This window comes from Martes martes, assembly GCF_963455335.1.
Source record: "Martes martes genome assembly, chromosome: 17".
Lineage (NCBI taxonomy): Eukaryota > Metazoa > Chordata > Mammalia > Carnivora > Mustelidae > Martes > Martes martes.
Window position 1 is genome coordinate 42,544,329 of NC_137905.1, and position 12,371 is coordinate 42,556,699.

Consider the following 12,371-nt stretch of genomic DNA (forward strand, 5'->3'; position numbering starts at 1 on the left):
ATACTGTTTGATACTTTGTACTGTGGAAACGTCTAATTTTTCACAATTCAAAAAAGTGAGAAAGTAATCCCTAAAAACTGAAAACAAACAAATGAACCTAACTATATCCTGTTGGTAGCACAATTGATTCAGATGAGAATTATTCCAGGTTAGGTTAAAATAGTACTTTTGGGGCACCTGGGTGGTGCAGTTGGCTAAGCGTCTGCCTTTGGCTCAGGTCATGATCCTGAGGTTATGGGATCAAGTCCCACAGTGGGTTCCCTGCTGAGTGGGAAGTCTGCCTTTCCCTCTACTTCTGCTTCTCTCTCTCTCTCTCTCTGCCAAATAAACAAATAAAATCTTAAAAAAAAAAATAAAATAGTACTTTTACTCGATGCCTCCAGTGGTACAGGTATCCTAAGGGAAAAAGAACGGCAATACAATCTTAAACTGCATTTATTAGTCTTACAGTCCGTAATAACACTGGTTTTTATTTTGATAAAAATACATAGTTTACATTTTTGAGACCCTACATTTTATATTTTGAAATTATATATTTGACTAAAGCAAATAAGTATTTGTGCTAATGCTACTGGGAAACAAGATTTTTTTTTTTTTTTTAAGTAGGCTCCATGCCCAGTGTGGAGCACAATGAGAGGCTTCAACTCATGACCCTGAGATTAAGACCTGAGCTGAGATCAAGAGTTGGGTGTTTAACTGACTGAGCCATCCAGGTGCCCTGCTGAGGAACGAGGGTTTTTTAAATATAAATGAAAAGAAATAAAATCAAAGGAGTAAACACCCTGTAATCTTTCATTTGACTTGGGAAGAATGAATTCATGGGTTTTTCTCTTTCTAGAAAACGTATTTCCCTATCTAAGTCCACGGAAAAAGTCTAATTATGACAAGCCAGTAACAGTGAGCAACCCTAGTCCCAGACTATGGTCTCTAAAAGCCATTTTTGACTAGATGAAACCAGGGATCTTTGGGGAGACAGGGGATCCCAGGTCTGGGACAGGAAGTTAACAAATGAGTTTGAGGCATCTTGTGTCAAAAAGCAGGGAAGTGTTCTAAGACCAATGAGGTTGAGTCAGAAGGACTCAGGAGTCAATCTGAAGAGACTGCCACTGGCCAAAGATGGGACATTCTGAGTAGCAATTAGAGTGACTGCAGTGATTTGAAGGACATCAAATATGTTAGAAAGTGTAAGTTCATATTAGTATTCATACACACAGTACCTCACTGGTCACTTTTTTTTTAAATGTTTCTAGTAGAGACATTTTTAAAAAGATTTTATTTATTTATTTGACAGAGAGAGAGATCACCAGTAGGCAGAGAAGCAGGTGGGGGGGTGGTGGTCAGGGGGAAGCAGGCTCCCTGCTGAGCAGAGAGCCCAATGCAGGGCTCAATCCTAGGACCCTGGGATCATGACCTGAGCCAAAGGCAGAGGCTTAACCCACTGAGCCACCCAGGCACCCCCTCACTGGTCACTTTTGAAGGGTGCTAGGAACCAAGTCATTTTGTTTTGTTTTGTTTTCATAAAATAGGGAAAGAATCAAGCATGTCTTCCCTGTATGTGAACAAGTAACCAAATTCCTGATAAGGGGGAAGTTATTTATGAAAGAATAACTGCTAATTAGAGAAAGAATGATAAAATTTGATAACCACTATTTTCCATTTATCAAAAAAAGTAGTAGATGCAGGTAATGATGATCAAGGGCTGCTAAAGCTAGTAGTGGAAAGATTGGGCATCTTAAGATGGAACAGGATGACATTGCTGATCAGTCTTAGGGGACCAAAAGAAGACAACTAGACATCATGTGCTCCTGATAGAATACAGTAAGATACAGGGGTATACATTACGATAGCACTATGGAAGACATACTCTCTCACCAAATAAACTCTAAATCTAATCAAGCTTTTAGCTGTCAATACAATATATAAGAAGGGGGGAGCAGTGAGGAACAAATGAAACAATAAAATCAGTCAAATCCAAAATATGAGATATCCTATAGGACAACTGGTCCAGTTTCTTCAACAAATAGAAAGCCAAAAAAAAAAAAAAATGGGGATGAGGGGGACAAAAAGGCAGGGGGAGGGAAATGTATAGACTAAAAAAGAATGAAATTTTAGATGCTGAAACAATTTCAGCAACAAAATAAAGTAGTGTTGAATTATAACCCAGAGTATAAAATATCCATGAGTCCATACTGATAAAAATGATGTAATAAAAGAACAGACATTCTCTGTGCAGAAGAATTGCATATAATTAATGAAAATATTCCATTCTTAGAAGGTAGAAGTTAACTCTCCACCCCTTAAAGGTGGGCTGTGCATAGTGACTTCCTTCCAAAGAACATGGAAAGGGAGTAAGAAGAAAAGTAACTTTATAGTGGAGAAACCTGACAAACGCTACCTCAGCCAGGAGATCCAAGTTAAAACACCAACCAAGTCATGTTGATAGTATGTGTGCCCTTGATATGACGTGATGAGAATTGCACTTTACCTCTGAGGTCTTCCCCCAACCCCCATCCCCCAAAAGACCCCACATGACCCCACTCTAATGATGAGAAACACATCAGATCCCAAATGAAGAACATTCTACAAAATACCTGACCCGTACTCCTGAAAACTATCAAACTCATGAAAAGCAAGGTAAGTGTAAGAAATTGTCACTGGCAAGAAGAGCCTAAAGAAGCAAGGCAACTAAATGCAATGTATTCTGGATGGAATGCTCAAACGTAAGAGATTAAACACGAAGAAAATATGAATACAAAGTATGGACTCTAGTTAATAATGTATCTTTTTAAAAAAGGCGCCCCATTCTTTTTATCGCATCTGTAGCACAGAAGCAAACAAAAGCCAGTGGTTTTTTAAAAAATATTTATTTACTTGAGAGAGAGCGAGCGAGTGAGCACAAGCAGGGGGAAAGGGCAGAGGAAGAGGGAGAAGTAGGCTCCCAGCTAAGCAGGAAGCCCAGATGTAGCTCAAACCCAGAACCCCGGATCATGACCAGAGCCCAAGGCAGATGCTTAGCTGACTGAGCAACCCAGGCACTCCTAGTGTTGTGTGTTTTAAATATTCGTAATGAGGGGCGCCTGGGTGGCTCATGATCTCTGGGTCCTGAGATGGGGCCTAGCAACGGGCTCTCTGCTCAGCAGGGAGCCTGCTTCCCCCTCTCCACCTGCCTCTCTGCCTACTTGTGATCTCTCGCTGTCAAATAAATAAATAAAACCTTTTTTAAAAATAAATATTCGTGGGGCACCTGAGTGGCTCAGTGAGTTAAACCTCTGCCTTCAGCTCGGGTCATGGTCTCAGGGTCCTGGGATAGAGTCCCCCATCGGGCTCTCTTCTCAGCAGGAAGCCTGCTCCCCCCCCCCCCCGCCTACTTGTGATCTCTCTGTCAAAAAAATAAATAAAATCTTAAATAAATAAATATTCGTTATGAAACACACTGAGGACTAAAAAAAAAAAAAAAAGGATCAGTCAGCTGTGTCCCAAGAAAGGACAGAGAGACCAAATCTACACACACGCGACTTTCTGGGTTGACGCATTTTACTACTCTCTCGGCCTTTACAGGAACTATTCTCCCACCCAGAACATCTCCATTTTCATGTAGCAACTCTTCAGACGTCACCTTCCCCAGAAAGCCTGGTTCAGGCGCCCCTGTCTCTGGTCTTTCTGGAAGTAACTGTCCAGGAGTGTGTCTCTACCGACTACAAGGCCACAGCACTCAGCACTCTACAGCCTCGCCCAGCCCTGGGTTGATGAGGACCTCTGTGTTTTAAAACTTCCGGAAGGAGCCTCAGTGGCACAGGCGGAGCCTCAGTGGCACAGGCGGAGCCTCCAAACTTTTCTGAGCTCTCAAAGGTCCGGTTTCCTCGTTAGGGACGGGGCCAACCACTTTACAGCGCTCTCATTAGCCCTTGTTCCTCCAATGAAGGCGTGGCCGCCTCACTTAGTTGCACTTTCTTAGACCCAGGCTCTTCATTGGTTCCTTTTTCCAGAACTCTGATTGGTTTATTTTCCTCCATGGGGCGGGCCCTCCAGGTGTGACCAGATTCTCATTGGCCTCTCTTCATCTGATGTCATGGATCAGCGCCCGTCGCTTTCGCTGATACGTCATTCAAGGGCGCCAACCCCGACAAGACCAGAGAGTAGACAGCGGAACTGGTGGAGGCCGCTGAGCCGAGGCGGTAGTAGTGGCGACAGCGACGGCAGCAGCGATGGCCGGGGCGGGGCCAGCCCCGGGACTCCCGGGTGCAGGAGGACCTGTGGTCCCAGGCCCTGGCGCCGGCATGCCGGGCAAGAGCGGGGAGGAACGCTTGAAGGAGATGGAGGCGGAGATGGCCCTGTAAGGCCCGCGATAAAAAGCTGTCCCAGAGTTAGAGCCACCGAGCCCTGGAGTCTCCAGGCCGAAATTTAGCCCGCTATGGCTCTGTTATGGGGAAATGGGACTTTTGGGATTGTGGGGGAGGGAGTAAGAAGAGGTTGGCGGGGTGAAGGCGCTATCGCGATATACCCAGCGTTTCAGAATTAATGCGAGGTCTTGAGCTGTGATGTCGGTTTTGCCTCCTCAGGTTTGAGCAGGAAGTTCTGGGGGCTCCGGTAACCGGTATCCCAACTGCTGTGCCTGCGGTGCCCACGGTCCCCACGGTAGAAGCGATGCAGGTCCCAGCAGCTCCTGTGATCCGCCCAATTATCGCAACCAACACTTACCAGCAGGTACGGCTGAGCCAAGGCATATAACTCAGAGAGCACAGTGCCTTGAACATAGTGTTTGTATACAAAAAGCTGTTGACATGTTGACTTACTGATTAACATGACAAATGTGTTTTATGTGTCAGGCACTGAGAACACAGTAACCACTAAGCAAACAATATCTCTGCCCTTTGGGAGCTTATATTCTGGAGCATGTTATCCAGTATAACTTTCTGTAATGATAAAAATGTTTTGTATCTATTTAAAATTTACATTAAAGTTAAATAGTTCCTCAGTCTTATTAATTACATTCACCTGCTCAATAGCCAGCTGTATGTGACTAGTGGAGAGAGACTACTAGAAAGAAAACAAGTAAATGAAACTTGTTCATTCTGTCAGTAATTGTTGGGTGCCTTCTGTGCATCAGGCACTATTCTAGGCATTAAGCATATAGCAGAGAACAATACAGAGAAAAACAGTCACTACCTTTTTGGGGGTTTACATTTTATTGGGTGAAGACAGGTAAAGTAGAGTAAGAAAGGAAAGGTTTATAAGTGTGATGAGGAAAAGCCTTTCTGAGGAGGTGACAGTTAAGCAAAGATATAAAGGACATGATAGAGAGAACCACGGGGATACCTAGAGGAAGAGCATTCCCCTCAGAGAGGACTGCGAGTGCAAGAGCCATGACACAGGTGCATCCCTGACACGTTCAGGGGCAGCAGAGAGAACAGTGTGACTAGAGTAGAGCAAGCAAGAGAGAGAATGGGAGGAGATGAGGACAGAGAGGTGATAGAGACAGACCTGGTAGTACCGTGTGGGCTACCATAAAGACCTTGGTCTTTACTCTGAGATGGGATGCTTTTGAAGGATTTTGAGCAAAGGGGTAATATGGTCCAACTTAGACATTAACTAATTATGGCTGTGTTTGGAGAACAGACTGTAGGGGGCCAGGGCAGAGTCAAGGAGACTGAAGAAGAGGCTACCATAATCATCTGGGCAAGATATAATGATGGCTTGGACCAGGGTGGTGGCATGGGAGATGAGAAGGACAGGATGGACACAACTTCAGATAGTGCTAAATGCATTGAGGAAGATGAAATAGGATAACAAGAAAAGTTGCAACTGAGAGGGGTTAAGGACAGCTTTCACTAGTGGAATCCCAAAAGCCTCCCTGAAAAGTGACATTTTAACTTAGACTTAAGGTTGACAGATAGCCAGCCCCACACAGAATACAAAGAATAAAACCACTGGCCTCCCAGGGTGAGCCAGCCAGTGCAGCTTGTGGGCACTGAGTCAGGCCCCTCACCCCAATTTCCTTCCCAACAGGTCCAACAGACTCTGGAGGCCCGGGCAGCTGCTGCAGCCACAGTGGTTCCTCCCATGGTGGGTGGACCTCCTTTCGTGGGTCCAGGTAAGTAAGGAGTGGTGGAGGAGAGGGAGCCAGGGGATCAGTCAGAGTGATAAAAAGGGATGCCTGGGACACTCCTCCCACAATCCTTGTCTCTTTCCATTCCAACAGTTGGCTTTGGCCCTGGTGATCGGAGTCACCTGGATAGTCCAGAGGCTCGAGAAGCTATGTTCCTGCGTCGAGCAGGTAGGTCTGGGCCAGGAACCCCACATGTAACCAAGCACTCTTGTTTTGACTACTACAGCATCTTGCCGACGTCATTGTGCTAACTCTTCATTTCATCCCCATTCTGACATTACCATCTTCCTAAAGCACAAACCGGATCATACACTTAGGAGTTTGCCCTTAGTAAGGCTTCACTTGATCATTGCAAACCAACCCCCTTATTGTTACTCCTAATCCCTACTCTTTGTTGTGTTTCTCCATGGTACTTAATACCCTGTAACAAGCTATACAAATTATTTATTACAGTTATCACCTTTTGTTTCCTCTAAAATATAAGGTCTACAAGGAACAAAAGTCTTGTGCCTGCCACATTGTAAGCAGTATGTGCTATCTGTGGATGGGGTAAATAAACCATCAAATAAACACCAAGCTCCTCAGCTGGCAGTCAAGACCCTGCATCCCCTAGCCCCTTACACAGAGATCCCCATATACTCCCCAGAAGTCCTAGGCCTTGCTAGAATGTGCCCACAATGCTCTTGTTGACCTCCCTTCCGTCCCCTGCTGTCATCCAGCTATAATCTTCCAAAGCCTATTAACCAAATCAGAATCAAGTTAACTAAATCTATCCTCTCCACAGGTCATTCTTACTTTTGTTGTCAAGGTGACGTTTATACACACGGTCAATTTTTCTAACACTACTTCCTGATATGTATGAAAAGAATACATGTTCTTTTTTTTTTTTTTAGATTTTTTTTTAATTTTTTTTTATTTGACAGACAGAGATCACAAGTAGGCAGAGAGGCAGGCAGAGAGTGAAGGAGGGGAAGCAGGCTCCCCAATGAGCAGAGAGCCCGATGCAGGGCTCGATCCCAGGACCCTGGGATCATGACCTGAGCCAAAGGCAGAGGCTTTAACCCACTGAGCCACCCAGGTGCCCCAAGAATACATGTTCTTAAAGTTCTGGTACAATCACTATTGGATCAAACTTAAGCGTTGTGTTACTTAATTCCTTTTACACTTTTTTTTATCTGATAATCTGAGAAATCTTAACATCTCTTATTCTTTAGTATGGCTTTGATCAAAATGCACATCTGACTGATGTGCTGACCTAGTCACCCTGCCTAGCTACCAACCCTGCTGTGGCTCCCTGCTGCCCTTAGGAGGACATCCATGATCAGGCCAACAAGGCTATGCTTGGATGCCTGCTGACCTTTTGACCATTCTCTTACAATGCTCTCCAAATTTCAGCCTCTGTTATTAAAATTATACTGAATTGAAAAGGGAAAGAAAATTACTTATAAATGTTCTCCTTGCCAGTAATCTTTACAGTCACCCTTTGCCTGACCAAAGGCAGCTGGGTCTTTATTATCCTTTAGGTTTTAGCTCATAGGTCCCTTTCTTTAGAAAGCCTCTAGCTGCCCTGGCTAAGTCAGAGGGCTTCTGTGGGTTCCCACCACTCCCCAGGCTTCCCCCTCCTACTTCCAGTCACCCTGCCTGGGCTTTACCCCATCCTGGCCCTGATCACTCTGGGCTGTCACCCTCTGGTGGTGGGTCTCTTCCCTCCTGCTCTGGACCAGGGGCTCCCTGAGAGCCTTTGGTCCTTTGGTCCTTTGGTGTGTCCGTAGTATTGTCCAGGACAGGGACAGACCCAGAGGAGATGCTCAGTGGTAAATTTTTGCTGAATGAACAAATGGAAAAACTCCTGCATCACCTAGAAGGTTCCCCAGACTTTTCTCCAGGATTTCTTGGATGCTGAGAGTACCCCCACACACACACCTCACCTCAAGTGCCCCGGTCCCCCATGACACACCCCCCCATCTCTCTCTCCCACAGCTGTGGCCCCCCAGAGGGCCCCTATCCTGCGTCCGGCCTTCGTCCCCCACGTGCTACAGAGAGCAGGTGAGGGGGCCAGGGTCATCATCTGTGCCACATAACTTCCCCCTTAAATCCTCCAACTCCCCCACTAACACCCTGACAGATTCTGCTCTTTCTTCTGCAGCAGGTGGTCCCCGCCCCATGGCCCTGCGGCCCCCTCACCAGGCCCTCGTGGGTCCCCCTCTGCCTGGCCCCCCTGGACCACCTATGATGCTGCCACCGATGGCTCGGGCCCCAGGGCCCCCCCTGGGCTCCATGGCTGCTCTGAGACCTCCCCTGGTAAGTGTGGACAGGGAGCTCGTGGCCAGAGGTGTGACGGGTGGAGAGATGCTCAATCCTGGCTTGATGGGCCATGTCTGAATCTGCCTTCTCACTCTCTGACTCTGTCTCTCACTATTTCTTTTTGTGGCTGAATCTGTTTTTCTTTCTTTTTGTGAGGAAAGTAGAGAAACACATGCCTTGGTTTGTTTCTGTCCCTATATCTCTATTTTTCTGATTGTCCCTCTCTTTTTCTGTCCTTGTGTCCTTGTCCCTGTGTCTGTCTCTGACTAGAGATTCGTTTCTCGGCATAGGTGTCTCTTGTCTGCTCTCTGGCCTCGGGCCCTCGCTTTGTTGTACAGGATGAGGGTAAGGTCTGAGCCTGGGAAAGGGCACTCTTCATTGTCTCCCTTTCCCACAGGAGGAGCCAGCAACACCTCGAGAGCTGGGGCTAGGCCTGGGGTTGGGCTTGAAAGAGAAGGAAGAGGCAGTGGTGGCGGCGGCAGCCGGGCTGGAGGAGGCTAGCGCAGCTGTGGCCGTTGGGGCAGGAGGTGCCCCCACCGGCCCTGCGGTCATTGGGCCCAGCCTGCCATTGGCCCTGGCCATGCCTTTGCCTGAGCCTGAGCCCCTGCCCCTCCCGCTAGAAGTTGTACGAGGCCTACTGCCCCCACTGCGCATTCCTGAGCTCCTGTCCTTGCGTCCACGACCCCGGCCCCCACGGCCTGAGCCACCACCTGGCCTCATGGCTCTTGAGGTAAGCAGGGAGCATAGCAGCTGGGGATGGGAGGCAGGTAGAACGGGCAGGGAGGGCAGACAGGAACCCATGATCTTCCACACCCAGAAACATATGTAGTCCTGTACTGATGGAGGTAAGAGGGACCCAGGAAATTGGAGGGGCTGGGAGGACATAGGGGAAAAGGAGACACAGGTACTTCACATTCAGAAGTACATCCAGCTCTTTAATTATAGAAGCAGGACAGTGAGAGGCATAGGCAGGTGGGGAAGGTTGAAGGGGACACATGGGTCCAGAAGACTTAACACTAAGCCTTTTGTGCCCCATCCCCCTTTCTTCTACAGGTCCCAGAGCCCTTGGGTGAGGACAAGAAGAAAGGAAAGCCAGAGAAATTGAAACGCTGCATTCGCACAGCAGCTGGGAGCAGCTGGGAGGACCCCAGCCTGCTGGAGTGGGATGCAGGTAAGGGACCCAAGTGCAGGGCCAGGCATTGCTGTCAAGGACGCACCAAGGTCTCCTCCTTGGGGCAGACACAGGGAAGGTAAACCAACTCACTCCGCAACTGCCGTCTCTCTGTAGGGCAGGCCCTGCTATTTGCCTGCCTCATGGAGGGCTACGCTATGGTTCTGGGGGGCAGGCCCTCACCTAGCCAGTGAACAGAATTTCATAAAGGCAACTGATACCTAGGACTTTCTGAACTGTTTTATTCATGAGAGGCCTGGCTTGCTAAAGGTAAAGGGAATCTTTTTTTTCTCTCAACTTCTTATGAAAAATTTTAAACACTGGGGGCGCCTGGGTGGCTCAGTCAGTTAAGCCTCTGCCTTTGGCTCCAGTCATAAACTCAGGGTCCTGGGATCAAGCCCCACATCTGGCTCCCTGCTCAGTGGGGAACCTGCTTCTCCCTCTCCCTCTGCCTGCCACTCCCCCTGTTTGTGCACATGCTCTCTTTCTCTTCCTCTGTCAAATAAATAAATACAATCTTTAAAAAAAATTTTTTGTAACACTGAATTGTGCAGTGAACAGTCATGTATATCCACCCCTACATTCAGCAGTGGCCATTTTGCTGTATTCACTTTACCTCTCTGTGTGTATGTATGTTTTTTTTGGATTTTGCTCAGTCATTTGGAGCAAGTTATAAATGAAGTTATCACTTCACTCCTAAATACCTCCGCATTCATCTCCTAAGAAAAGTGACAGTCTCTTTTACATCATAATATCGTTAACATTCCTAAGAAAATGAATGATCATTCTGTGTTATCTCATATTCCCTCTATGTTTAAATTTTCCCAGTTGCCTCTAAACCATCTGTTGTAGCCATCTTTGCCCGTGAATCGGGATGCAGGCAATTTTTAGTCTCTAGATTACCTTGTAATGAGAATGGTCACCCTACTACCACTTTGTCTTGCATGTAACAGTTTTTTTTTTTAGATGTCCAACCTAGTCGGTTTGTAGAAAACCCCTCCCTCTGAGTTTATTAGACTATTTCCTCTCAGGGGAGTCTAACTTATTCTCAGAGAGTGTCCCTAATCACCACAGAAGCTGTGGGGCAGCCACAGTGCTAGCTGAGGAGATGGACCTGCCTCCCATCTGAGTCCTTGAACTTCTGCCTCTTTTGAGAATTGTCCACCTGCCCCAGGCCAGGGCATGGCAGTATCAGCCTACAGGTGGTCAGGGCATGCTATAGACCCTAATTCTGTGATCTGGGCGAATCACTTAGCTTTTCTATCGTTCTTTCCTTAGTCTAACAAGGGGATAATAATAGTATATGCCTTGTTGGGGAAGGGATGCTTTGGGCTTGAGTATATTCAGTCTGGCTCATGCCCAGCCCAGGGGAGATGTTCAGGAATGGCAGCTGAGGTCAGCCTTGGAGAAGGATCAGACAGCGTGTTCATGTTTCGGGGAATTAGAGTGGGCTTTGCCAAGAAGGCAAACGGGTATAAGGGGCCTAGGGGATATCCATGGGGAGATGTCCAGGAGACCAAGGGGTGCCAGGAGCTCAGAGGAGAGGCCAGGGGTAGGACAGAGTTGGAGCCTTCATCATGGCAATGGGTGAGATGGCCCTGGGTTGGGGAAAGGTAGTGCAGGTAGTTAAAAGTGAGGACTCTGGAGCCAGGTGCCTGAGGTCTTGTCCTAGCTCTGCAACTACCTGGTTGAGTAACTTTGGGCAGGTAACATGACTGCTCTGTGCCTCGGTATAAAAGGGCCCATTGGGAGTTCCAGATGTGTTAAAACCTCACGAGTACTTAGCAGACAGTCTAGTGCAGGGTAAATACCATACAGATTTTGGCTGTTATTACAGAGAGGGCCCTAGGCCGAGACTGTTGGGGATACAGAGGGAGGAGGGTTTGGGGGATGCCTCCAGAGAAGGGGGGCTACTTAAGTAAGGCAGACACAGGACCAGGCATCTGCATCTTCTGACCTCCTCTTTCCCAACCCCAGATGACTTCCGGATCTTCTGTGGGGATTTGGGCAATGAAGTGAATGATGACATCTTAGCACGGGCCTTCAGCCGCTTCCCATCCTTCCTTAAGGCTAAGGTGATCCGAGACAAGCGCACAGGCAAGACCAAGGGCTATGGCTTCGTCAGCTTTAAGGACCCCAGCGACTACGTGCGTGCCATGCGTGAGATGAATGGTGGGTGAGGCCTCTCTCAGGGACCATGGGTGTGACGAGCATCTGGCCTAAGCCTGACCCCGAACCTGACCTTGAACCCTCCATTCCCACAGGGAAGTATGTGGGCTCACGCCCCATCAAGCTCCGCAAGAGTATGTGGAAGGACCGGAACCTGGATGTGGTGCGCAAGAAGCAGAAGGAGAAGAAGAAGCTGGGCCTGAGATAGGGTCGGTGGCCAGGCACCCGCTCCCTCCTGGCCGGGCGCTGGCTCTTCTCCCCGTTCTCTTTGGAAGATCCCCGACTAGCCACCCACGCACCCTCCCCAAAACCAGTTTCAATAAATTTACGTTATTTCCGTCCCTGGCTGGGCTTGCAAGCACTCTTTGGGGAGCAGGGCTTGGCATCCCCCAATCTGGGAATAGTGATTAGTAGGGAGCTTTAAAAGTTTACCTAGACAAACATGCAGATGGGCATTTTTCTGTCCCTACTGTGCTCCTGCCACATCTTCCTGAACCCTCTTTTAAGTGCATTCTGAGTACAGCCCATTCGACAGAGGAGAAAGCAAAGGCTTATTAGAGTGAGGTCACAACCAAGCCAAGACTCAGTCCAGTTGTCTTCCAACTCCAGCCTGTGTTCTTA

At 47.7% G+C, this 12,371-nt stretch overlaps 1 protein-coding gene across 8 annotated transcripts; it reads left to right on the top strand.

The window, feature by feature from the left end:
- Positions 1-4,109: 4,109 nt before the first annotated feature.
- RBM42 (RNA binding motif protein 42) lies at positions 4,110-12,091 on the top strand. Of its 8 annotated transcripts, none has more exons than XM_080828926.1 (10): positions 4,111-4,333; positions 4,560-4,704; positions 6,007-6,091; positions 6,200-6,274; positions 8,087-8,152; positions 8,232-8,407; positions 8,808-9,140; positions 9,464-9,581; positions 11,559-11,753; positions 11,846-12,091. In XM_080828926.1, exons 1-10 carry the CDS (start codon positions 4,206-4,208, stop codon positions 11,956-11,958), a joined length of 1,434 nt encoding a protein of 477 aa, XP_080685052.1. In that variant the 5' UTR covers positions 4,111-4,205; the 3' UTR covers positions 11,959-12,091. The 8 variants fall into 8 exon arrangements, with proteins under 8 accessions (XP_080685053.1, XP_080685057.1, XP_080685052.1 ...); XM_080828930.1 differs by having other exon boundaries at positions 11,559-11,728; XM_080828929.1 differs by having other exon boundaries at positions 8,253-8,407.
- Positions 12,092-12,371: the final 280 nt, after the last annotated feature.